At 41.3% G+C, this 26,914-nt stretch overlaps 1 protein-coding gene across 5 annotated transcripts in view; it reads left to right on the forward strand.

Moving 5' to 3' along the window:
- The window catches only part of fhod3b (formin homology 2 domain containing 3b), a 607,059-nt gene that overhangs the window by 497,431 nt on the left and 82,714 nt on the right, over positions 1-26,914 (forward strand). For 4 of the 5 annotated variants that reach the window (XM_048611368.1, XM_048611373.1, XM_048611386.1 and 1 more), the window contains 2 exons: positions 3,160-3,294; positions 10,361-10,572. In XM_048611368.1, coding sequence (XP_048467325.1) covers positions 3,160-3,294; positions 10,361-10,572 — 347 coding nt within the window. Of the gene's footprint in view, positions 1-3,159; positions 3,295-6,646; positions 6,698-10,360; positions 10,573-26,914 lie in introns of all 5 variants that reach the window. The other variant, XM_048611383.1, reaches the window with a different exon arrangement.

Below are 26,914 nucleotides of genomic sequence, written 5' to 3' on the forward strand. Positions count from 1 at the left end.
GCATCTGTGACGAAAAAACAGTTAATGTTTTGAGACCAGTGACCCGCATCCAGAAGGGTCGGAAGATCCATTCCAGTAAATTACATTCACTAAGATCCTTGTTAAGCCGTTGACAGAAGACAACAGAGTTCTTGCAATTTCTTGACATGGTGGAGGGCAGTCCACTTGCTGAGAGGCAGGCACCCAGCAACACACCAAGACGCTTCAAGAAGTCAAGTAGCACTCTGTGTCTTAATGGTATGTGGGGGAACCAAATTTCTGTCTCGATTTTCTATTTCCCCCTTCGCTGCGGTGACTGTCTGAAAAACAAGACAATCGGTGAGAGGGCATTTTTATGTGAAATATACTGTGGAATTCCTGAAAGTGACAGGGAAGTGGTGAGAAAGGATAAAAGTTGGGTGAGTTAACATTGGTGAAACATTTATTCCTTCTTCACCACTTCTTCTTCTTTTATGTTCTGAGAGGGAACGTCCAATTCAAACCTTGCCTGCCACCAATTAATAACCTTGAGTGGTCAATCAGTGATGACTAAAGGACCTTAATTCACCACCACCTTCATTGCTTCCAGCCAGTGAGTGAGTTTCTTGAAAACCAGTGTGACCTACCTGCCAGGTTGGGAGGGGCCTCTACCTGCCCAATTTGGGAGCATTGGAGACACTGCAAAAAGAGGGTGGCCTCGGAAAACCTGTCCTTACTAAAAACACCCCGTGATGAGAAGCAGAAGAATGTAACGTTCCACAATTGGATCCCTGAAGATTAAGCCTCAACCAAAATCATTGGCACACAACATCTGGTGACCCAGTGTCTAGGTCTGTGATAGGCTGAGAAATATGCCTAAACTTGGCCTGTAGCTGCTTAGAGATGATTGGTATGTGATTGGTTGAATTATGTTGGAGTTGGGGGTGACAAACTTGTCATACTTAGTTGCCAAAATGCAAAATCACACCTTTGCCCTTTACTGCATTATCAAGCTGGAATGCTTCCAATTGGCCCTTCAGATTCAAGAGCCCATTGGGCAGGGAAACTGCCTCCATGTCAATTACAATGGTTCCCCAGTCAGAATCCCAAGTCAGTGGCTCCTGTTTTTGAGGGTGAGTGGGATGGCTTCAGGACTTGGAAGCAGTTCATGCTCATGTTTTGGAAAAAATTGTCTAAAATTCTCCCCTTCTACTTCATTATACCATGCCAAACTCTGTCTTGGGCTCAACCGTGGAATGCGCTGTTTGTGACTTCTTTGTGTTTTAGCTATGTGTCCATCCCAATATCCTGTCCATTAAAAAGACCAGCACTGTAGCATCTATCACTGTTCCCATCCACTCGTCAACCATACTCATTCCAATTTCCACTATTCCAATAATCATCTGGCTGGCCTCCCCTTCTCCACTTTTAATAAAAATCAATCAATTCAAAACTACTGCTTGCGTCATATGCTACTTGGCCCACTAGATCCTCCAGTTTTTATAATCTCACACTAGTCTTTAAAACTCTTCACACTCTTGCCCTTTCCTCCCTCACTAACGATCTCCAGTTTTTGCAACACCCTAGAACTGTCTACTATTCTGAATCAAGTTTTAATTATTTTTAATCACCCTATTCAGACATGTAATGCCACACCTCCATGGAAGGTGCACATGAACCTGCCTTGTGGTCCAGAGGGGAGGAAGCTGTACTGCACCACTACAGCCCCCATTAATTAAGCTTTATGCATGTTGCCTTCATCTTGTCAATTGAAAGATTTGCTTTCAGCCTCCCAGGCTCATATCCTGAAATTGTCTTCCTGAAATCCTTCCCCTCTCCATTTCCCTCTTCATGCCTAATGTATTGCTCACCCCTCTTAATATTTCACCTTCGGTTGGCAGCCCTTTTTATTTTGTCCCCACCCCTCTGAAGAACCTTTGCAACAAAACTTCCAACAGTCATGGTAGAAAAACTTGCCCAAATGTTGGACCCGGAGCTTATTAAAGGTTAAGTATCTGAGCGTCAGCATTATGGAACAGAGCGTGTTTTGAAGAGTTTATGGAAGTTTGCATCACTTATAGATAGGGTGGTTATAAAAAGGTTTAACACACTTGTCTTCATTGATCAGTCCTTTGAGTATAGGAGTTGGGAAGTCATGTTAAGGTTGTACAGAACTTTGGTGAGGCCGTTTCTGGAGTACGGTGTCCATTTCTGGTCACCCAGAAAGAAAGGATATTATTAAGCTGGAGAGGTTTTGGAAGAGATTTACCAGGATGTTACCAGATATGGAAGGTTTAAGTTATAAAGATAGGCTTGATAAGTTGGGACCTTTTTCCACTGGAGTGTAGGAGGTTGAGAGGTGATCTTACAGAAGTTTACAAATTCATGAGGGATATAGATATAGTAATGGTAGTTGTCTCTTCTCTGTGATGGGGGATTTCAAATCTAGGGGGCACACTTTTAAGATGGCAAGAGAGAGATTTAAAAAAGACATGAGGGGCAAATTTTTTTTTTACACAAAGGGCAGTTCGCATGTGCAATGAGCTTCCTGAGGATGTGGTCCGATGTGGACACAATGACAGCATTTAACAGACATTAGGATGAGTACATGAATAGGAAAGGTTTGGAGGGATATGGGCCAGGAGCAGGCAGATGGGACTAGGTTAATTTGGGATTATGTTCGGCATCTTGTGAAGGGTCTGTTTCCGTGCTGTATGACTCTATGAAAACTTCCACCTGAAGCTTTTGTGCTTCAGTTCCTCATAAATAGCATTGATGAAAGTGTCGATTTGCGGATTTCAATTCAAAGCTTAGGTCATCCCAAATGGGAGCAGAAATATTGTTACATCAGGTATTCAACCCTAGGACTCTGCTCTGATGTTGCACTTAGGGTTGTTGCCAAAAACAAGGACTTTGTTCTTTGGATGCTGTGTAAGCTGGTCATTCAAGATTCCTTCTAATGCTACAGCAAAAAACCTAATCAACCCTTGATATCTACACAATAGCCAGAATTTTGCAACAATCTGCTGGGTTCAGTAAGTAATGTTTGTACCATAGCTTTTCGTGGGATTATAACAGAAAATTAGTAAAGGCTGCAGTATCATAATTGTAGATTAAATATTTTTTAAAAAACCATTCAATGCAAGTGGAAAAAAGTGAGACTTTTCTGTACATAGCTTCTTCTGTCTATTTGATTCACAGGCCAGTGCTGGGAGGTCTCCTCTCCTCTTCATACAGACAGCATCAAGAGTCACTGGCAGCAGAGCGAGAGAAACGGCGTCAAGAGAGGGAAGAGAGACTACAACGGATAGAACGTGAAGAAAGAAACCGATTCAAGTAAGATGCTGTGATGAGACACGGTGGGCAGACAAAAGGAGCTTGGAATCATTGAACACAGCTTAGTTTCTCTCGCATGACAACGCTTCATAATTTTCAAAGTGCCTGTCAATTTGCAGTAAAGTGACATTAGCACACCGCACTTCTGTTTTTGAAATCCCAGCTATAGCTGAGGCTCTTGGCTGTTTTCCAGGTGGTAATTTGCCAGTCTTAGCTAGGGTTTGAACAAAGATAAAGTGACTAGCTTATGGGAGGAAGGAACAGTTGGCTTGGATTCTATGTCAAGAATGTACTAAGCATAGACAAACGCAAAGCAAAGTGCAAATCTTGCAGACTCTAAGCTCTATAAAAGGCAACAAACGAACACAAGGAAAGTATTAAAAGCTGCAAAAATATGATAAAAACTTGAAAGGGATAGCAAATCCAGCTGTAAAATCTTTAAATACATTAAGAGGAGGAGGGTGGCTAAGGGAAATGTGGGTAAGAAAAGCCTGGGTGATACTGCAGTCAACAATAGCAGACTTGTTAAATGAGTACTTGTGTACATCTTCACAGAGAAAGAGGGTCAAAACATCAACAGCACCAGGGAAATGAAAAATAAATCAAGGGGAGGAATGTATTAGATTTATTAAAAGTTTTAAAAATCTCCAGACGTTATGGTTTTGACCCCAGAGTACAGAAAGGAGGTGAGAAACCTGTAGCTGCATTAGTGATAATCTTCCAAAGCGTTCAATTCAGGAATTTTGGTGTTGGACTGGGGAAAAATTACAGCCTTCCATCTTTGGGGAAAGAGACCAGATGCAGAATTTTCTTGTAAGGCGGAAGGGATCGGATTTGACATGGTTGGTGCACAGTTTTAAGTTGCCAGGGAACATGCTGGTCTCCGACACTGTCCTGCTTCCAACCCAGTTTTGGGAAGACGAGATTGGTGTCAAGTAGCTAACCACCCACGAGGTGAATGGAGGTGGCATCCTGGTGGCAGATCAGGATGTCAGTTCCACCCCCGTCCTGCAGCCACAGCCTACTGTATCAACAGGTTTCTCCTCCACATTAGTGGTTTAGCAAGGGTGGCCTGATTTAATTTGAAGTGTTTTAAAGGTGCTATGAGATGGAGGCACCCTGTCTTTCTCTTCTCTGTGATGGCAGGCTGTCATGTCAGCTTTTCCAGCATCGAAAGTCTGCCTGCCTTCCTTAATTAGCTGGGGAACATGGCCTCTGGTCAAACCAGCAAAAAGATCACAGTGATACCTGGAAGTGAACACACTGGTTGTGCAGATCCTCCACCTTGTAGTCTACAAGGCAAGTCAGACCAGTATGTCTCATTTGCCAGTTTTATTAGCTTTTCCTTCAGTGACCCATCCAAAATTGATGCCTGGGGACTTCTGCCCATGTAGGGTTGGCACGACGTTTGACCCCGACTCCAGGGTCCCAACCCAAACAAAAATTGCTGCCCAGGGTTACTAGAAACCTCGAACATAGAAGCTCAAAGGCTGATTCTAATTGAGGTATTTTAAAATGATAGAATGATTCTGTAGGATAGATACAGTATTATTTCTGCTGGGAAACATGGTAAACTAGGAGGATATGAATTCTTCAATTGTTGGAACTCCCCTTCCCATCCACTTCATCACACTTCCATTCCAACCCAAGCCTGATTCCATCCAGATAGCAACCAGCAGAGAGGTTTCCATATAATTAGGCTTAAAGTTTATATTTATTGTGAAGCTTTATAAAAAAAAAATTGCTGTTTTTTGCAAGGTGCCCAAGTATTAATAGTCTTTAGGAGCCTGAGCACAGACTGGACTGCAGGACAAGAAAAACCATCAGTAAAACTGCCAGAGGCTCAGCATTCCAAAATTAATCCTGTGTTTTTTTTTGAGCAGGCAGGTAAGGTGTTTGTGCAAAGTATATTGGGTCTTTTGTGTACATGTGGAATCCTGATGTCGTCATCAGAAGGGTCTCTGATTTTAACTAATAACGTCCACTGTTGAAACCACTAAGCAGCCAGATGAAGGGGAGGGGGTGCTAGAAGGGTCCTAAGCACTTCTCTTGTTACTTTTCTTGTGTGGAGTTAGGCTGTGGAGAGATGATCCAAGCCCCCAGAAATTCCTCACAAATGTGAGGCCCCAAATAAAATGCTCTCCCACCCACCCCCTCTCCCTATAAAAAAAACCAACTCGTGTCAAGCAGCAACCTACAGGCCATGTGATTTTTCTGCTATTCCAGGTCAGAAGCCTGCTCTCTGTCTTTGAATAAGGCCTGGGAGTTAAAACAGCTAAGACCTTGTTGAATCGGTCTGTCCTTCATTTGCTGTGAATCCACATACCCATACCCTACCCTAGTCAAAATCAGGGCCAAAATTCCACTTACAACCAACATTGATTCCTTCACATTGATCAATCAAACCTTTGCTACAAATGTTGCATGGGGTAAATAGTCTGAGAGTTACCTCGCTGCCCCTATTGTTGGATTTGCTAGTTAGCTCAGGCTACTTGACCTGTGGTGTTTGTCATAAAAGTCACTTCTATCTCTCTCCACAATATCTCCCACTTGTGCTCCTGCATTTTTCTGGGGCTGCTGAAACAACCTGTTTCTTTGAGCAGTTGAATTGACTTCTCTAGTGCTGTGCTTCAATTCAGAATCCAACAGCCTTTAATTATCCCATGTCCCACCATTCTGTTGTTGCTAAGCTCAGTTCTCACTCTGGATTTGATTAAATCGGACACCATTCTGGTTCTCAGCACACCATATATTGTTTTGCTGTAACCTACTAAGTGACTTTCTCCAGCCTCTCATTTCAATACATACATCCCCGTTTCATAAAATTCTGCCCATCGCAATAATCAATGGCTCATATTTACCATTATTCCCTGACCTTAAGCACCCTTTAGTTAAAATGTGTTGCTCTGCTGATTTCATTTCTGTTCTCAACATCAAGATCGATATTATTTGTGTATTGTCTGTTCTACCTTCGATCTGCCTTATTGATCCATATGAGATGGCTTATTTTGCTTACTCAGCATTGCACAAATTTAAGTCTGGATCCTGATGAAGATACAGACCTATGTCATCTTGGAATTTAGTTCGCTGTGTTTGAGGACAATATCGCCTCTGTTGCAAGCTCTCTATAGCCATCATCCTTTTGTGTAGAAATCCTGTCTTGGTTTTGGTGCAAAGAATTCTTCACATAACCTTTAATCCTGGAAGTTTTTTTAGGTAGAATTCTGACTTTGAAGTAATAGCTGGAAATGAATATTTGCTGACCCCACTCTCTCTCTCTTTTTCTCCTGTAACTTCTCTGATCTCTGTCACTTAATTTCTTTGCTTTTCTATCTCTGTTCTGTCTTTTTAGTCGGGGATATATAGAAAAACGAGAAGAACAAAGGCTGGCAAGAGAAGAAAGGTTTGCCTATTCTGTTAGAAGTGCACGCAAATTATTTGTTCATTTGGAAAGTCGTCATTATATTTTGGTGAAGCTAATCAACTTTATGGGCAGTTAACATTTTTCCATAATCTTTGTGGCTCTGTTGCTTTGGATTAACATCGTGGTGTCATTCCAGAACTGGCCACTAGGGATGCCTTCACATGGACTGCAGGATTAAGGAATACCTCTTTGAGAGTCTATAACATAGCTTCGTTTGAAATTCAAATAATGAATGAAGGAAATCAATTTTATCTCTCCTGATTGCATCAAACATAGAACTGTATTAAGCTGACTGCCTCAAAAATTGCTGTGGAAAGTGACAACAAGATTTCCATGGTTTTTGTGCCAAAGGTATATTGGTGATGTTGGGCCACGTCTGAGGAAATTCCCAGGCAGTGTAATTTTGTGACATGGTTGTGCTTTAGGCGGCCAGGAACTGTGAATGTTTCCCACTTCAGAACTACCAAAGACTAACTATAGCACTGTTCTCACCTTTGTACTAACTGAACCTATCACTTGCTCCATTCATCGTTTTTTAATGATGGTCTATCGCACAGTGATGGTCTAACTTTTCAAAATGTCCCAGGCATGCAGATATTGTGATCCATAGATAATGATTGCCTTGAAACTTCTAACTAGAAAAATGAGACAAGATTCCACCTTTTAAATCTTTATCACATTTTTTTCAAAAATAATGACCAAAAGCTATTTTTATTTCATAAGCAACTTTTGATGTGAGAACATAACATCCTTATTGTATAGTTTGTATGCATTCTTTTCACAAGCAATCCACAACAGGAATGAAGGGTTTGAGTTATGAGGTGAGATTGGATAGGCTGGTCTATTTTCACTGGAACATAGGAAGTTGAGGGGTGATGGTTTATAAAATTACAAGGGGTATTGATAAGATGAATGGCAGATGTCTTTTCCCTAGGGTGAGAGACTTCAAGACTGGGGTCATATTTTTAATATGAGAGGAAAAAGATTTTAAAAAATGAGAGGCTTCATTTTAAACACAGAATGTGTGAAATGAACTTCCTGAGGAAGTGGTGGATGTGGGTACAGTTAGAACATTTAAAAGATAATTGGACAAGTACATGAATAAGAAATGTTTGGAGGGATATGGGGCCCAGCGCAGGCAGGTGGGACTAGTTTAGTTTGGGATTATGGTCGCATGGACTGGTTGAACTGAAGGGTCTGTTTCCATGCTGTATGACTCTGACTCTATGACTCTAATTGCTCCCAATTGACCTATTTTCCTGTTTCATCCACCAAAGTGGAGTGACCATGTTGTGCCTTTCTCACTTATTAGAGAACTTTCTTGAATCAGCAGCCATTTGTGAAGTCAGAGAGATTTGTTGATTTTTTTCAGAAAGCCTGTAACCTAATCTGAAAAATAGCTTCCAGTGCCCTCTTTCTCCACAGCACCCTGAAACACATTAAACTTGCATACAGGTAGAATTGCTAACTCGCCATTCGAGAGTCTAACTCTCTTAGAAGTAAATGGACCAAATGCAGCACAACTGTTTATAAGCCATAATCTTTGACGCCTTTGTGGAATTTTGGGAGATTCAGAGCCTATTCGTTGCAAACGCAAGGACTGCTGGCGTTGTCTCCAAATATAAGTATTGTACACCAACTTCTCAGGGAAAACAATCTCAACCCTCCTTTGATTTCTGACAATCAAACTAGCCAAGTATGTATCGGACTGCAGAACCAATCGCATTACCCCCTTTATTTACGCTACATTTTGAAGCTATTAAACGGAAAAGTATTTTAATTTTAAAAACCTTATAATTACAACATCGTACTAGCAGAAAACTCATCAGGTTAACCTCCAGATTACAACCAGCTTTAAGTAATGAAAGTCAGAAGTTGGACACTAATCTCCACCAACACTTGACTACATTCTTGAATTCCAATTGCAGTGTGGCAATGGCCACTGAGCATTTGTCATTGACATAAACATTAATGATTATATTAGACGATAATATCCCTGAATTGTAGGTGATATAAATGGTTAGACTAGTCTGGGGCCCTTTTCCGGAATGGTAAACTGGTTTTAGAACAGGAGAAGGCTACTCAGCCCACCATGTCTGTGTCAGCTGTCTGCAAGACCAGCTTGACATCAATATTGGAATTGAAGGCATATCATTCAGCAAACAATTTGGAACTCATTGAATAAGCTGATCTGTGGCCTCAACTATTCTCCCCACCCGCACATCTTCTTTCTCACCCCCTCTTTAGAAGCTGCACCTTACACTTCCAAACCTTTGATAGTCCTGCAGGATACTGTGTAATTTCTTGTGTCAATTTGGAATGTGTTATAATGAAACAAAACATTGGCAGATGTTCCACTTATAATGTGTGACTGGCAGTGCATTATGAACCTATATTTCTCACCTCAAGGTGAAGTTTCTAATTGCCTCACTGATAAAGATTGTCCCCTCACCCTTTCCATTATTAGGGGTGCGCCCATCTGACTCCCAGTAGGAGCTTCGTGTTATTCATGAACTAACATGCACTGGCCTACTTTGGAAATTACTGGGTTTCATCTCCATTACTCACTACTATCAGAGCCAGGTACGTTTTGTCTTTGGATCCTCCCCGCTCATAAATTCACTGAACCCAATGAGGATTCTGTGTCAGGTACTTTACAGCCTCCAGCTGTTTCTGCTCATCTCTAGCACCAATTCTCTCTTGCCCAAGCATTACCTTGCCTTTTCTAAAGGAAATTTCTCATTTTTGGATGAATGTGGGTCGTAACACAAGTAGATATCTGTCGCATGTGTTTAAAACAGTATGTCTTCTATTGTTCTTGTACATTTTAACGGCACTCAATATCAACAAGTGACATTTCACCTTCTACAACGATCCAGACTTAAGGATTTTACAGCTGGCAAAGTGGTGACGTTTTTTTTTACCCCATCCATCTGGGCTGAATTTGGGCCTTGGCTGCGGAGAGAATTGCTACCAATGTGATCCTGGATTTGTGGTCTTTTTATTTTGTTGGAGTGTTTTTCAGCACTGTTGATTATAATCGACCTATTTTACAGAAACATGTTTAATTTTAGTGTAAATAGTTATCAGAAAAAGAACTGAGTAAAAATAAATATAAAGATGTTTGGCTGGGAGTACCGGGAGTTATTTTAATGCCAATGTTTTTAAGTCTGAGGAGTACGATTGGTAGCACGCAGCAATAAACAGTTCAGAAGCACTGTCCATGTAAATTCAAAACAGATGTATTTTTCTTTTCCTAAGCAGCTTTTGATGACTAGACCCAACATGACGTAAAGTTCCACATTGTTGGAATAGATGCAGGTTCAGGGAAGCGAGGCAATGTTTAGGTGGTGAAAGCTTTTGTGTCACTTTGCATCAAAGAACTTAAAGGACTGGAAGAGACCCCACTGAATTCTTTTTTTAAAAAATCTCTCCTAAACCATTGATGTGCTTTAAGTTTTCTTGCAGTCCGTCTGCAGGTAAAACCAGAGCCGCAGCCATTTAATCTTTTCTTCGATTTTCTTTCAGTGTGGTTTAGTCATTTATTTTGGCAGTATTTCTGGCTTGGGATGTGAGAGACAGTCTGCAGTGTAATGCACGCAATGCACTACTAGCTGAAGCTTACATGGGCTTCTTTTCCAGATATAAATACCTGGAAAAACTAGCGGCGGAGGAATATGAAAAGGAAGCCAGGAGTCGGGTGCCACGGGCACGGAGCGACCTTTCCCTCAGCCTGAGTTCACCTGCTGCCCCGTCGTCCCCTGTCACAATTTGCAGGACTCCCTCACCTGCAAAGCCTCAGGAGGAGCCTGAGCCTCCATCCACACTGTGTGAATCACCGCAGCCTACAGAACGTGAGTACCCAGAGAGCAGTTGCTATCTGCCTGTGCGTGCAAGTGGGTTTTTGGCAATCCAGAAATCAGCCAGACAGAGGTGGATGGTTCTATTTGAGACTTCAGCGCACTTCTGGATCATTGCAGCAGGCCGTAAGCTTACTGATTAAACACCTCTGCTCAGTTCCTTCAGTGTCTAGGACAGTGTGCACTAGCAGAACGTTTGCACTAATTTAGGGGTCTTTAACAATTTATTATAAATGATAAAATGACTGTGCTGAATATGCGATTAGGAACTTTGTGCAAATTCGAGAGCTTAGTACAATGGGAGTACGTAGTGCGAATGGGAATGTGGCAGTCTACACATTCCATTCCATCCTAATGGGGAGGGCAGAAGGATTCTTGTTGCTACATTTCCTCAGTAAGATACTGTACTGGATTTAGAGCTTCATTAAACTTATGAATGCATTAACCTTAGAGCATAATACAGAGGAAAGTAATGTCCAGAAAGAAATGGCTGTGTTTATTGTCGTCCCTTTTGTTTTCTATTGATTCACTATTCCTTGCCAACTGAATACTACCTTAACTATCAGAGCTTGCCACCCGTGATTATGTTATCAAGGGAGCTACAGCCTAGCATAGTTTTTGGCTTTATCAGCGTTCTCTCTCGGGTTTATGTGCATTATTTATAATTCACTGAGACTTTCGATGAATTACAATCAGGAACAAGAGCCTGACGTGACCTGCCCTCAAAGTGGAAGTCAGGTTAAAAATGAAAATACGAAATGTGTTAGGTAATAAATTATCCATTAGGACTTGCTTGTTTTCTCTGGAAAGAGGCTTTTTTTATTTTTAAAATGAACTTTGACCTCTGCCTGAGCTTGCTCAGACTGTTACCCCTTTCATGTCATCCAGTCAACCATATAATCAACCACTGTGTCACCGTGTAGGGTGGCATGGTGGCACTGTGTTTAGCACTGCTGCTTCACAGCACCAGGGGCATGCGTTTGATTCCATCCTTGGGTGACTATCTGTATGGAGTTTGCACATTGTCCCTGTGCCTGCATGGGTTTCCTCCCACAGCCTAAAGATATGCAGGTTAGGGTGGATTGACCATGCTGAATTGCCCATAGTGTCCAGGAATGTGCAGGCAGGGTGGGATTAGCCACAGTAAACGTGGGGTTACGGGGACAGGGTGAGTCTGGGTGAGATGTTCTTTGGAGGGTCGATGCAGACTTGATGGGCTGAATGGCCTCTTTCTGCACTGAAGGGAATCTATGCTTCTGTGATGATATTTAGACAGTACGATTCAGTGATCAAGCACTCTTTGTTTAGCTGACAGTTAACAGGATCACATCTGATGTCCTGATTTGTTTTAAACAGAACTTCATCTGACCCTCTGCAACAGTTCACCTATCGCGGCTGAGTTTACAACCCTCGATTTTAAACACATGTACACCCTTTCAGCAAAACACAGAGACGTTAAGACCCGTGATCTTTTTAATCATTAGGTCCTCACCTAACCATTAATCTTTTGCTAGAGTAGGCTTCATGCGTGTTTTATTTAATCATTTCACTTCATTTTGACTAACGCAACAGCTTTTAGGCTAGTATGTAAGGAACTAAAGTGTACAGCGAGCATTCAGAAGGGTTATGAGAAAAGTAAATATGAGAAGCAAAGAGGTACAATATTAAGAGAAAAGATTTACAATGAACAAAGGAAATCCCAAAGTCTTTAAGTACATTGATCATAAAATCATATGAAAAGGAGGAAGAAGTTTGATTAGGGACCAGAAGAAGGAGCAAGTGGCATAGCTGAGATGTTAAATTAGTGTTTTGCATCTGTCTTTAACTATGAGGCAGACGCTGTCCAGGCCATTGTGATTTAGGAGGAAACTTGGGCACGAGAAGGGTTTAAAATTGATAAAGCAGAGATGTTGAATAAACTGTACTGCTTAAAATTGATACAGAAACAGAACCAGGTTTAGATGCATCCAAGGATATTAAAGGAAATGAAAGTGTAAATTGCAGAGGGACTGGCAATAGCCTTTCAACCTTCTATGGATTTGAAGGTAATGCCACAGGAAAATCGTAGACATCATGCCATTGTTCAAAAGAAAATTGTAAAGATCGGTCCAGCAATTGAGGGTCAGTCAGTTTAACTTCAGTGGTTCAGAAAGTTCTAGAAATAGTTATTTGGTATAGAATTAATAGATGCATTGAACAATGTTATTGATTTGAAAGAATCAGCGTAAATTTGTTACGGGTAAAAAATGTGTCTAACTATATTTAAGGCTGAGGGATGTTCTCGATTAGCAGGGGCCTTAATGGTTAGCTGGTTAGCTGGAAAACAGGAAAATGGACGTGAGGAATGTTGCATTAACTGTAATCCTGTTGAACGGCAAAGCATGATCAAAGGGCCAAATGGCCTACTCCTGTTCTCATTTCCTATGGTCTTATAACTAAATTGGATTTTTTGAAGAGGTAACATAGGATTGAAATGTGTTCAATACTGTGCCACAGAACAGATTGTGATGAAAGTTATAGGTTATGGGATAAGTGGGGCAGAAGCAAAATGAATGCGAAATTGGATCAGTAATAGGAAATAGAGAGTAATGATTGAAAACTGAAAGAACTGTGGATGCTGTAAATCAGAAATAAAAGCAGAAATTTCTGGAAAACCTCAGCAGATCTGGTAGCATCTATGGAGAGAAATCAGTTACCTTTTTGGGTTAAGTGACTCCACCTCACAGCAGAGAATAATGATTCAATTGTTATTTTTAAGGCTAAAGGACGGATTGCACTGGGGTTCCCCATGGATCAGTGTTGGGATCTGTGGTTTTCCTGATATGTGTAAATGACCAATACCTTGTGTCAAGGACAATTGCAAAGTTTGTCATCAGCACAAAAGTTGGGAGAATTGTAAACAGTGAGGAGGACAGTGTATACTTCAGAAGGGTAGCAGATAGTCAATGTGAAAAAGTATGAGATGATACACTTTGGAACAAAGCATACAGAATGTAAATTGAAGGAAATTCTGAACAGTCTCTGCAGGAGTGGAGAGACTTGGGTGTATATGTGCATAAATTAAACATAGATTGACAGATAAAGAGTGCTTAATAAGGAAACAAAATACGTGTCCAGTTGAGGTGAGAGTGACCGGGTGTGAGAAGTTGAATGCAAAGTGAACAAGTGAAGAAAAAAAACTAGTAAAGCCAATCCAGTGAAACATGAAACAGAATAGAGACCAATTGTTTAGATCGTAACTTCTCCTTCCATTTTGTTTCATTTACTTTTTATTTAACCCATTCACTTTTTCTTCACCTGGTTCACTCCTTGTTTTATTCTTCTTTAGATTGAGACCTTTCGTCAAATAACCTCCCCTTAACTATCACAGACATTCCCTTATATTTTTCCACCCCTCTTCCTTTCGCTTGGAGCATAGGAACAGAAGTTGCCATTCAGCTTCTTGATCTTGCCTTCCTCATTCAGTAAGATCAGGGCTGATCATTGACTTGACTCCATATGTCTGCCTTGGGGCTGCATTTCTTGATATGTTGCTTAATTAAAAAAAATGTCTGTCTTGGATTTAAATTTAACATTTGCATTAATGTTGACCACCATATGAGGAAGAGAGTTCTAAACTTCCACTACTCTTTGTATGGAGAAGTACTTCTAACATATCTCCTGAATTGCCTGGCCCTCATTCTCCTAGAATCTTCAACTAGTGGAAATGGTTTATCTTTATCTACCCTGTCTATCCCTTTTAATATCCTGAAGACCTCGTTTAGACCATCCCATGACCTTCTAAATTTTAGAGAATAAAGGCCTAATTTGTCTACGGGGAAGCAATAGCCTAGTGGTATTATCGCTGGACTTCTAATACAGGGACCTGGACAACATTCTGGGGACCTGGGTTTGAATCCCGCCACGGCAGATGGTGGGATTTGAATTCAATAAAAAAAAAAGTCTGGAATTAAGAATCTAATGATGACCATGAATCCATTGCCGATTGTTGGGGGAAAAAAACCATCTGGTTCACTAATGTCCTGTAGGGAAGGAAACTGCCATCCTTACCTGGTCTGGCCTACACGTGATTCCAGACCCACAGCAATGTGGTTGACTCTGAACTGCCCTCTGGGCAATTAGGGATGGACAATAAATGCCACCTAGCCAGTGATGTCCTCCTCCCATTAACAAATGAAAAGGAATCTGTCCTCACAACTTAAACCCTGAAGTCCAGGTATCATCCTTGTAAACCTGTGTTGAACTCCCTCTCGGGCCAATACATCCTTCGTAAGGTGTGGTGCCCAGATCTGCTCACAGTACGCTAAGTGGGGCTCGACCAGTGTTTTTTGTAACTGCAGCATAATGTCCATACTCCGGCCCTTTAGATATGAAGGCCAGCATTTCGTTAGCCACCTTGACTACTTTTTCTACCTGTTCATGGCAATTTAAAGAGCTATGCACCAGAACCCTCAAAATTCATTGGCCGGCCACTGTATTCAACTTTGTGCCTTCTAAAAATACCCTAAACTAACCTGTTTTCATTCTGAAATGGATAATCTTGCACTTGCTTGAATTAAAATCCATCTGCCACAGCTTTGCCCCTTTGGCCATATCCTGTTTGTAGGCTTGCAAAGAACCTCTTGAATTCCTATGTTCCCTCAGTTCTGATGAGAGGCCTTCAGCTCTCATCAGATACTGTCTCATCTGCCGAGTGTTTCCAGGAATTTCTGATGGTAGATCATGTGAATAGATGTTTATGTTGTTGGTAGAAGTTTGCTGTGTACAAAATTTCACTAGTTCATTACACTTCCAAACAACTTCACTTGGCTGTCAGGTGCTTTAGAAGGTCCGCAAGTCATAGAAGACACTATATGAATGAATTTCTTTTCTTTTACTCAATAGAATTCCTGTTTCGTTGCTGAATATAGTTTCCTTTGACCTTGGAATCAATAAAAGCCTCTGCAGTGGATTTTTAGGGGAGAGAGAGTTAAACCATGAAACAGGATTATAACTTGGCTTGAAATATAGCACCAGTAGTCTGGATATGCTAGATATAGCGATTATTTGTAAGACGCTTGAGCTGTTCTCATTTCCGTACAGTTCATAACTTGTGAAAGGAGTGCTATTTGTCTTCACAAAATTAAGTGCCTCATGTGGACTGCAAATGCACAGCAAGCTGTTTCAGAAGACTGATGGTGGATAATTCATTTGCATTATCGCATGTGATGGTTCTCTTAACATGAGGTGTCAAGTGTTGAAATATATTTTGCACGATGGTAGCATTTGCTCGTAAAATGTCATAACCGAAGCGATACAATGTCTCACTGCAGTGAATTGCAAGAAATGGATTGCCGTATGCTCAAGTTTAAGAAACATAGTTGGTCTGAACCCCTTAGGAGCTTTAATAGCAGTTGAATAACAAAGATCTAACCTTGTAAATCACCAGTACTAAGCAAAACACAAGAGTGTTTTTAGAATGTTATACATTTTCTGTTATTAGAATTAATATTTGTCAACAGATGAGAGAAAATATTTTTACATGGCTAAAAGCTTGAAAAATTTTACATCCTGCAAGCTGAAATAATACCTCTGTACTTGGAGGTTCAATGAAATGCCTAATGATTGTGGTTATTGAAGGAATCATTCACAATTCCAAGCTGTCAGTGCCAATTCTCAAGAAAATCTGGGGGGAAAAAACCCATCAAGGTTAGGCCAACAAAATTTCACACGATGACATTCTCCATCAAGATAGAGGCAAACTATCTGCACTTGACACTTATTGGCATCGTCATTGCCAAGTCCCTTAGCACCATCATCCTAGGAGTTGCTACTAACCAAATATTCAATTGGACCAGCCGCATGAGGCTACCAGAACAGTTTGAATATTGGCTGACTCATCTCCTGACTCCCAAGTTCCCTTTGCCAGCTACAAGGTACAAGGCAAGAGTGTGTTAGAATACTGTCCACTTTCCTGGATGAGTCCTGCCTCTCAGTAGTCGTGAATTCAGCTCCATCAAGGACAAGGCAATTTGCTTGATCGATCCTCCCTCCGTCATTGCATACAATGGCTGCAATCTGAAGGTTGCAGTGCAGTAATGCGTCAAAAATTCTTTGACAGCATCTTCTAAATCTTCTAACTTCTACCACCAGCAAGGATAATAGAAGCAGATGAATCGGTCCGAAACCATCCTCACTTGCAATTATTAGCAGAGCTCTTAAAAACAGTGCAATTATGTTATTTTCTTTTGGCACTAAGTTGAAACTCCCTACCTAATACCACTGTGAGAATGCCTTCACCAAGCTGTAGCTTTGTCAATAGAAGGCTCACCACCACCTTTATCTAGGACACCAAGGGATGGTCAATAATCAATAACCTTGCCAATAATACTCAATCCCAATAATGAAATTGTATTCAATGCATATAACTCTCATAGCTGTCCCTTGGGGTAATGTCAAGGCAATGAATAACACATGCACACACAGTCACCATGGCACATTCAAGCCTGACTTTAAGCAGATTTGAGTGACACAAATGACATTGGATTGAGTAGCTGAAGTTTGATCTCCTCAGTCGACTTTCATGGTTCTTGACAGCAGCATAACACACAGCATTTTAGCTATGAGGGAAGCTTGGCAGGGTCAGTCATGTACTATTGAAGGGCAGGTCTGTCTTCACCAACCTTGGCCAGCTCAGAAGATTGAGGACGTGCTTATTTTGGTGTTCTTCCCATTTTCCTTTTCTGTCTTGAAGATGCTACCGTCCACTGAGTTACAGATACAGTGATGCATCTCATCTATGTTTCTTTATAAATTACTCCTTCAAGCCATCTCCAACCCTGCTATCCTGAAGGTGCTAGATCCTGCTGAACTATGGTTACAGGTATGCAGGAAATGTTTGCTACTTTTTCTAACATGGGAGGTATCAACATAGAAGACAGTGGTTAATACATTTCTACTGAGGGATGTTTAAATTTTAAATCATTTATGCTGTAGTTTGAAGCTTCCAAGGTTGTTTGGTGAAACAGTGCCTTCATATTAGAAGCTGGCTAATGTAACCCCACTATTTAAAAAGAGAGACCGAGAAGGAACAGGGAATTACAGGCCAATGAGGCTGAATTCGGTATTGGGAAGATGTTAGAGTCCATTATCAGGGATGTTATTAGCTGAGCACTTAGAAAACCAGTGGTAGAATCAAAGCATGGTCAGCATGGATTTATGAAAGGGAAATTATGCTTGACAAGTCTACTGGAATTCTTCAAGGATGTAACAAGTAGAGTTGACCAGGGGAAGCAAATGGATATGGCTTATTTGGACTTTGAAAAGGCTTTCGAAAAAGTCCCACTTAAGAGATTTAATGTGTAAAATTAAAATGCATGGGATTGGGGATAGTGTGTGGAGATGGATAGAAAACTGGTTAACAGACAGTAAACAGTAGGAATAAATGGGTCTTTTTCTGAATGGCAGGCAGTAACTAGTTGGGTACCATAGGAAACATTAGTCTCAATCTATGTTAATGATTTAGATGAGGGAAGTATCCAAAATTTGCAGATGAGACAAAGCAAGGTAGAAGGGTGAGATGTGAAGAAGATGCAGAGATGTTGCAGTGTGATTTGAATAGGCTGAGTGAGTAGGCAAATGCATGACAGATGCAGTAAAAACATAGATAAATGAGGTTTTAAGGTACTTTGGTAGCAAAAATAGGAAAGCAGATTATTATTTGAACGGCTATAAATTTAGAGGGAGGAATGTTCAATGCAACCTGGGTGTCCTCGTGCACCTGACACTGAAAGTAAGCACACAGGTGCAGCAGGCAGTAAAGATAGCAAATTGTATGTTGGTCTTCATAGTGAAAGAATTTGAGTACAGGAAAAAGGATATCTTGCGACAATTGTACAGGACATTGGTGAGGCCACACTTGGAATATTGTGGTGCAGTTTTGGTCTCCCAATCTGAGGAAGTTGTTCCTGCTATAGGGAGAGCGCAGTGAAGGCTTACCAAATAGATTACTGCAATGGCAGGACTGAATCGGTTAGGATTGCATTCACTGGAGTTTAGAAAAATGAAGGGGATCTCATAGAAATCCATAAAATCCTAATAGGATTGGACAGGTTAGATGCAGGACAAATGTTCCCAATGGTGGAGGAGTCAGGAAACAAGGGCCGTTGTTTAAGAGCAAAGGAGTAAAGCACTTAGGACTGAGATGATGAGAAATTTCTTCACCCAGAGAGTGGTGAGCCTGTGGAATTCACTACCACAAAATGGTTGAGGCCAAAACATTGTGTTTTCACAAAGAATGTAGATACAGTTTTTGTGGCTAAAAGGCTCAAGGGATATGGGGCGGACAGTCGGGTTAAGACGCATTTAGCTTGATGATCAGCTGTGATCATATTGACTGGCAGAGCAGGCTCAAAGGATGGAATGACCTACAGCTGCTCTTTTTTGTATGTTTCTATGAAGATTTTTAATATGCAACACATAACAATACAATTGAATAAAATAAAAGAACATTGTCCTCTGATACTATCAAGTACTCCCCAATTAGATTTAATCTGAACTACGTTTGAAAAATGTCTATTATTAATCACATGATGTGCCTCAACATTTTGCTCATGTACTTGACCCAGCTACATAATTTTAATGTTTAATTTCCTTGCAGCAGCTGCTTCTTGTGTCCTGTTTGACTTGGACTAAAAAGATCAGTTCACCAGATCCCCATCAAAATAGGAGCCATGTAAACGGGAGCTTGGGATAAAAAGGCAACGATAGCGTGTGCTTCCTTGAAGAGTGACTGGATGCCTGGAGTACAAGATCATTGAACTTCCCCAATTCTGCCAAATTAGGGGTTAATTTTGTGCCGGGCCCTGTACTCATAATGTGCTCGCCCAGGCCTATTCAGATACGTTTAACACAGGATTGCAATAGCCAGCAGAAAAGGGAGACTATCAACCTGGGCTGAATTCAAATTCATGGTCCAGTGGTGACAGAACAGTATTATTACACAACTGTGCCAGTTTCGGTCAAAACAGGACAAATTATCACATTTACTATTTTCTTCAGCTGAAACTTTGTGCTTGTTTAGTGGTTCCTTTGCCATCAGCCAATTGAGATGGGAATTTTCCAAAGTTCAGAAACGGAAACTGGCTTTGCTGGTTCTACCCTGCAAAATGGACATTCCTGGGGCTTCGCAACGATCCCAGTTGTGACACTGCTATTCTTGCATTACTCACGCACTCATCTTGATTGTCGAAAATATTTACCAAATATAAAGAGGAAAAGACCAGTTGGTCCAGTGAATCAGCCTGATTGTGGCAGCCCATAATGTTTGCACACTGAATCCCATTTCTTCCTCCGCTCCTGTGAACAGCCACACGCTCTGAGGCATAAAAAAATTACAGGGAAAATAGTTGAATTGACTTCCAAAAACTTAGTGAAATACATGTTTGGGAAATGTTAGAATCTAACCAGCTATTCAACTTGACAAAATAATTGATAAGATTTATTGTTGTATCAGGTGGAGCCATATAAAGCAGTAACCCAGATAGGTGGACAACATAATTAAAATTTCTAAGCCGTGTTTCCCAGAGATGTCATAAGTTGTAATTAAGCCAATTGTAATGAGTTGCAATCTCTACTGAGATACCATGTTCTCCACAGCCAACTCCCCGCCCCTACAAACCTCGGCCAGTGTCCAGTCCAGACGGCCCATGAGCCCCTCCCCTATTCCTTTCCATGCCAATGTACAGAGAGCCTGTGTCCATTTTGTCCCCTGCTAACTGTCCAGGCAGCTTATGCTATTGTGCCTGTCCATTAATGGACTGTTGCCTTGCACAATGTTCCCAAAGTCGAAAATGTACTGCGTGTTCTGATCCAGATCTTCTGATCTTGCCCACCTTGCAGAGGTTGTCTACCTCTAACCATTTAATTTGTTTGATGAAGGAAGATAGCTGTAACTGAGGGGAACTAGCTATGAAGAGATTGCCGAACTAAAGTTTGAGACCCACTTCTCAGCTTCCGGGCACCCCTCCCAGTCTTTCAATCTGTTTGCCTTGGTTATTGTGAGACTACAGCACAGCTGCATTTTTATTCAAAGTTTACACAATGCAAAAATTTAAAGAGTTTCTGGTTAACCTGTAAAGTAGGTTACCAGTTCTATTGTATATTCCTGCTTATGCCATTTTTGTACCAAAAAGTATATTCAGCATTGATTGGGATTTCTACCCTATAATCTAGCATTTAAGATGTATATAAAAATAATGAACTCCAGATTTCAGTCACAGAACTGGTAGCTGCCCTCAGTCATGGCTGTGGAGCTATGATGCATTTTAACAGTCCAGTGTGGCATTGCTGCAGACTTGTTACTCCCGGGTAAGGAATTATTAGGTGGGTGAGTGAGCGAAATGAATTTGAAAGCTTGTCGAGTGCTGTCGAGCTCTAGTTTAATTATTCAGCAGTTTATCTTAACGCCACTTTCTGCAAGTTACCAGTGTGCCAGAGAATTGAGCTTCTCGTGCTTTGTGCATCTAACACATTGGAATGATATTTTTTTTCTTCCTGCTGCATGGGCTGTATGTGAAGCAGACTTTGCGTCTGCACCAGCTCAAAGAGAGAATCTGTTTTCACTTAGTCTGAAATTAATACAAGCAATTTAATATACGTACAGGTCAGTTTATAAAATAGATCAAGTTGAATACTAGCCATCAGACATAATTACCTGATGAAGAGATTAATAAATTCTGCCGCTGGGCATTCGTGCCATAGCCTTCAGTTTGTGTAAGTGTACAAAAGGCTTAGAATTGTTGGAGTCTGCTGGGGGCAGTATCCTAGTGGCATATTTCCTGTATTCTAGTTGCAGTCTGTACCTAACAACATTCTGTGTTCCTCACTTGTGGTTTTTAGAAGTACAGTTGTTTGTATAGTAAGGTCATTAAACTCTTGCTGTGCAAAGCCTTTCTTCCACACTTAACTAGGTGGTAGTTCTTTCCGATGCCTTTAGAATCTTTTTAAAAGACATCTCCCACTCCTGTTCTCCTCCCCGCGTTGTCCTCTCTCTCCAACCCCCCCTTTCCTACAGCTGAACCTCGCAGCAGTTTATAAAAACTATTAAGAGCTACTCAAGAACGACAGTAACCTTTCTGCAATCTCTTTCAACACTAAATGGTATGTATGAATGTACGAGTGCACAGATGGGAATATATATAATTAATTAGGAAGGAACAAAGGTAATTGTGCAGACATATAGCTCCAGATGACATCGAAAAGAACAAGAGTGGTTTGTGGGTAGAATCTTAAATGTTTTGACTCCCTGTTTCATGTATAATATGTTCTATTCAATTACACATGATGTCTGTGGATTGCAAGTATTTGGAACTGCCTTGGACCCTGTAAAGCATCTGTTGCAAGTATTATGATAGAAGCAAAACAGAAGCTAATCCATTGTATTGGCCACATAACTGTGTCATAGTGGATCAGTGTGATGATCAGGCCATCAGTGTTCGCAATTTTTATTGCATAAGTCGGACAGCTGCGGGTATCCAAATGTGTATTTAAATGCAGAAATCAGGGCATTTCAATCAGAATTATCCTGCTGCACCACAGGCTTCACTTCACCAGTACCTCAGAGATTTGACTATCAAACCCATGAATGGAATGAAGTTACGATACTTTTGCACTGGATGAATAAACATGGCAGAAAAGCTGTCATTTAAAGCTATGATAAGTATTAACTTACTGTCAAGAAACCAGCTAGTACTAAAACATTTACAAGTTTGGAGCCTCACTTCTTGTGGTTTTAATTATTGAAGATTTTTGGAAAAGTAAATAGCAATTTTTTTAAACATTCTGACCCTTTTAATCTCTGCTCATCTCATCTTTATTTTCCTTCTTATTTTGTCCCATAGAATTAAACATACTTATTTACTCTGTTTACTTCAGTAAAGTTTCTTAAATATAGTCGGTTAAAGAGGTATGTTGTTGCATCTCCTATGAAGGATGTCAAACGATACACTGATTCCCAAAGTGCTTTTGAACAATTTTCATATTAGGAACTTCAAGTGAAGGTGACAGTCTTGACCCCCTGTTTTCGGTCCACCCTGGCCGAGAGCCTGAACAGATGCTCCTGTTGTTATATTTCCCTGTTTTGTTCCATCTTGGTGGGACAATGAAAATTCCCACTTGTCCTAGCGAGAGGCGACTCTGACTTAACCTCACTTGCTGGTTCCCGTTTTAATCCTGCTGGGATGGGTACTCCCTCTTGCCCCTGGGTCAGAGAATGGTTCCTGGCCTCTCTTGGTCTTACAGGGTCTTGTGTTCCTATACCCTGCTCATTGTTTACCACCAGTGGCCATTCCATCTCCCCAGCGATTAAATCCAGCCAGAATTGGGCTTGCAGTCTGGCCCTGACCCAATTGGTAACCGCTGTGGGGAGACTGACCCTGCCAGCAACTTTTGGGGGGGAATGGTGGCCCTGACCCTACAGCAACCTCTATGGGGGAAGGGATGCACTGGTGGTGGGAAAGGGGTGGGTGTAGTGGCCCTGACCCTGCCGGTGACCTCTGGGGGTAGAAGGGGGTAGTGGCCCTGACGCTGCCAGTGACCTCTTCGGGGGTCGGATGGGGTAGGGTGGCCCTGATGCCACCAGTGACTTCACCTTCTGTGTTGATGTTGCATCCCATCCCCAGCAGCGCATTACAAAACCTAAAAACACTTGTGGCCTGGGTTTGATGCGTCCCAATGCCGAAGGGAGCATGGCAGCTGAGCCCGCTTGGTTGAGGACGAGGTTCTGCATCTCTCTCTCTCTGTGACAGCCAACTCCAAACCCCTGTCCCAGTTTAAGTCAGTGGGTAAAATCAGCAGATATAGGCTTTCAGCAGCTGGTGGTAGGATGTAGTTAAATAATAAGCTCCTTGGCATCCATTATCCTCGCAACCACTGCAACTCACTGATACCTCAGATTAAGCAGGAGTCCCAAGGCTTTCTCTCCACCTCAGAAGACTGCCCAGAAAATGACTTTGCCGCTGGCCTTTGGGGTGAAGTGAAAGGGGAGACTGGGCAGTCCCAACTGTGGTCAGGTACTCCACACTGGCGCAAGGGACCAAACCTCAAAGGGGAAGGTTTGTGAGAGGGGAGGAGGGGGTTTACAGAGTGACTGCTGAAAACCAAACTCCTGGCCTTCCTCAGGCCACTCACCCCACATGACCCTTCTCTCCCTTTGATATCATTTGATAAAAGCTCTGGTCTGGCCTCCTGCAATGATGCTTTGCCTCTGGTGGGTACTTTGAGGTCAGACACAGCCACTTCCTTCCAGCGCTAGTGGCAATTGGAAAACTGCTGGCTTTCAGAGTCAAGGAACTCAATCAGAGGGTAAACCCAATGATGACCACCAACCACATGATCCTTGCAGCACCTGGTCTCTTGTTAAGTGCTTTCTTCTGGAAAGATTGATTTTTGTTTAGCTGATTTTCGTTTAGCACACTTTTTCTGGGGCTGAATCAGGATAACTTTATCGGACTCCTAACGGCCATAACTCACCACCCAAAGCCCCAGAAGTTCTGTGGGCAGTTTCTAGTTTAATGAATGATGAGTACCTTTCTATTGTTGCTGACAGCAAAATATGAGCCAATTATTGCAGAATTATTCTGCACTTAGTTTCTAGATTGTAACTTTACTTTGAATAAGTGTACAAAAATATTTGGTCATTTCATCGACTCCTTAGGAACACCCCAGTCACCAAAGATTTATTTGGTTGAAAAATTTATAACCAAATCTCTGATCTCCCACAGTTTTATTAAAAATGGGACTATTAAATGTTTACATAGTCATACACACAGACCCTTTGGTCCAACCGGTCCATATCGAACATAATCCCAACTAAACTAGTTCCACCTGCCTGCTCCTGGCCCATATCCCTCCAAACCGTTCCTATTCATGTACTTACCCAAGTGTCTTTTAAACATCGTAACTGTGCCCGCATCATCCAATTCCACAGGAAGTTCATTCCACATGCGAACCACCCTCTGTTTTTAAAAAGAATAAAATTTGCCCCTCATGTATTGTTGGAAAGTTAATACCACCCTTGTGGAAAGATTGCATAGGATTTTTTTTTAAACCCATTGGTTTTCAGGGGTATGACAGTTGACAGAATGTCTCAAAGCACAGATTTGAGAACTGAGAATTTTTCATAATAAAATGTAAAAATTATTCTATCATCAATTGCATTGTTTCAGCCGTGTTTCCAAATCTCCCATTTCAGTTGTTGGATTGATATTTATCTATCACTGGATTGTTGAAAAAACCAAATTGTTTCTGAATCTAATTGTAGAATGTAGCGTCAGCCTGCAGAAGAATCTTGAGGACAACTCCTTGTTCTCATTACATTGGAAACCAATCAGTTAATAAAGTCTTGACGAGGCTTTTAAATGGTACATTATAAATTTTGTTGGATGCGTCCATGCCAGAAGGTGTTGGGAGGTGCTGTGTTGCCATAGAATAGATTGTCTCATGAAATGCAACATAAAAATTCACATTAGGTTATCTCCATCTGGAAGTAAATACCTGTGTTTATGGGGAAGAAACAGTGGGGTGGGGGGTGGTCAGTCAATTGTTACCCTGCCTCATTGCTGCAGGCACTAGTTTACATTGTTTTGTGTTCAGTCTGTGGCACAGAACTGTTCAAAGTAAAACAAATGCAGCCTAACAATTTTCTCAGTCTCTTTTTGTCATGGACAATGCAACAGTCTACTGTGTAGCTGAATCATACGGGCCAAGAAGGTCTCTGTTTTTGTTCGAGGGTTCAAATTTTGGGTCCAGCAACCCTTCGTCAGTTCTGAAGAAGTGTCACTGGGCCCGAAACGTTAACTCTCTCTTTGTTTCTTTGCAGAGGTGCTGCCAGACCTGCTGAGATTTTCCAACAATTTTTGCTTTTGTTTCAGATTTCCAGCATCTGCAGTTCTTTTGACTTTACAGCTTTGATCTTTGTCCTTTTACACCGGCAATTCATCCAGATTGAGTAAAGGATGGTTAGGAAAGACAAATGGGCAGCAAAAGTTCCTGCCCAAGTCACGATCTCTCCTTGTTATGTTTATACGTGGGAGGCTGAGTGAGCATCTTCAGGGTAGGAGGAGGGAATGGGGTAAATTTAATGGGCGAAAGATTATTTAACACAAAGTCCTTGTATTTTTTAATAGGTGATGTATAAGAGGCTTTTTTTTTTTTGAAATTAACAAATTACCTAGTTATGCACTGAGGAGAACAAATACATCTGCAGTGTGAGTCCAGTCCATCCTGTAGTCTTCAGATTGAAATTAAAATCCAATATATAGCTCTTCCAGTGAACGATGAGTGGAACGAAAAGGATTTGCAAAGCCACAATCTCAGCAGTCGTAGCAGGAGAACCTATCAGGGAGTTGTTAGTATTCCTGTTCCCAGACCTTGACCATGGTAATTCTACACCCTTTAGTTAAGTGTTGTTGCAGCAGTGACAGTCCAGTCCCTGTGGGTGTGAGAGGTTGTAAATCTGTCAGGTGTAGACTAATAGCTCCAGTTTACCCGTCTATCTGTGTACAGTGCATTGGAGAACCATTGCCAGGCGTGTGCAGCGAAATTGGAACTTTACACAAAATTTATCACATGTTACAATTGAAATATTGTTCATTTCTGTCCTCTATCAGTCACAGTAACAAAACCATTTCTGTTGTCCTTGATAAGAACGTTCATCAGCTAAACTGTGCCAGTTTCAAAAAAATTTGTATCCATCGCGTGCAACATTCTTCCGGTGTTAATGGAGCCGCAAATGCAAAAGGTTAGCTGACACAAGAGTTTCATTGCATTGTACACAGATAGCAAGTTGAAAGTCTGTGCCACAATCCCATGCTCAGAATTCAATGGGGGGGTTCCAAAAGCCAAAAGACTCGTGACTGAATGGTGCTTATACTATATCGAGTGAGGATTGGGAGCTGGGCAGCAACTGGGCCTGAACATTTTAAAAAGCTTTCTTTAAAAAAAAAAAGGAGGGAAAAGTTCCTTCACAACAACAGGAACGAAAGTGACAAAAACTTTATGCAATCAAACGACAGGTCGGTCAACATTAATGCTAGTACAGGTAGTTCTCCTATAACGCGATAGTGGAGTTCCTGCATGACCTCGCACTATTGAAAATCGCCATAGAAAATCACGTTAGAGGGAAATTGCTAAAGAAAATTGCTATACCTGTACAGCAGAAAGTTTGTGTTATTCAAACAGCTCCACTATTCATCAATCGCGTAACAGCCAATTCGTGTTAATGAAACACACATTATAGCAGAACTACATGTACAAGAGCTAGGTGAGCAGGTTGCAAGTTCATATGGATCTATCTTGC

Source organism: Rhincodon typus, chromosome 2 (genome assembly GCF_021869965.1).
Source record: "Rhincodon typus isolate 14 chromosome 2, sRhiTyp1.1, whole genome shotgun sequence".
Lineage (NCBI taxonomy): Eukaryota > Metazoa > Chordata > Chondrichthyes > Orectolobiformes > Rhincodontidae > Rhincodon > Rhincodon typus.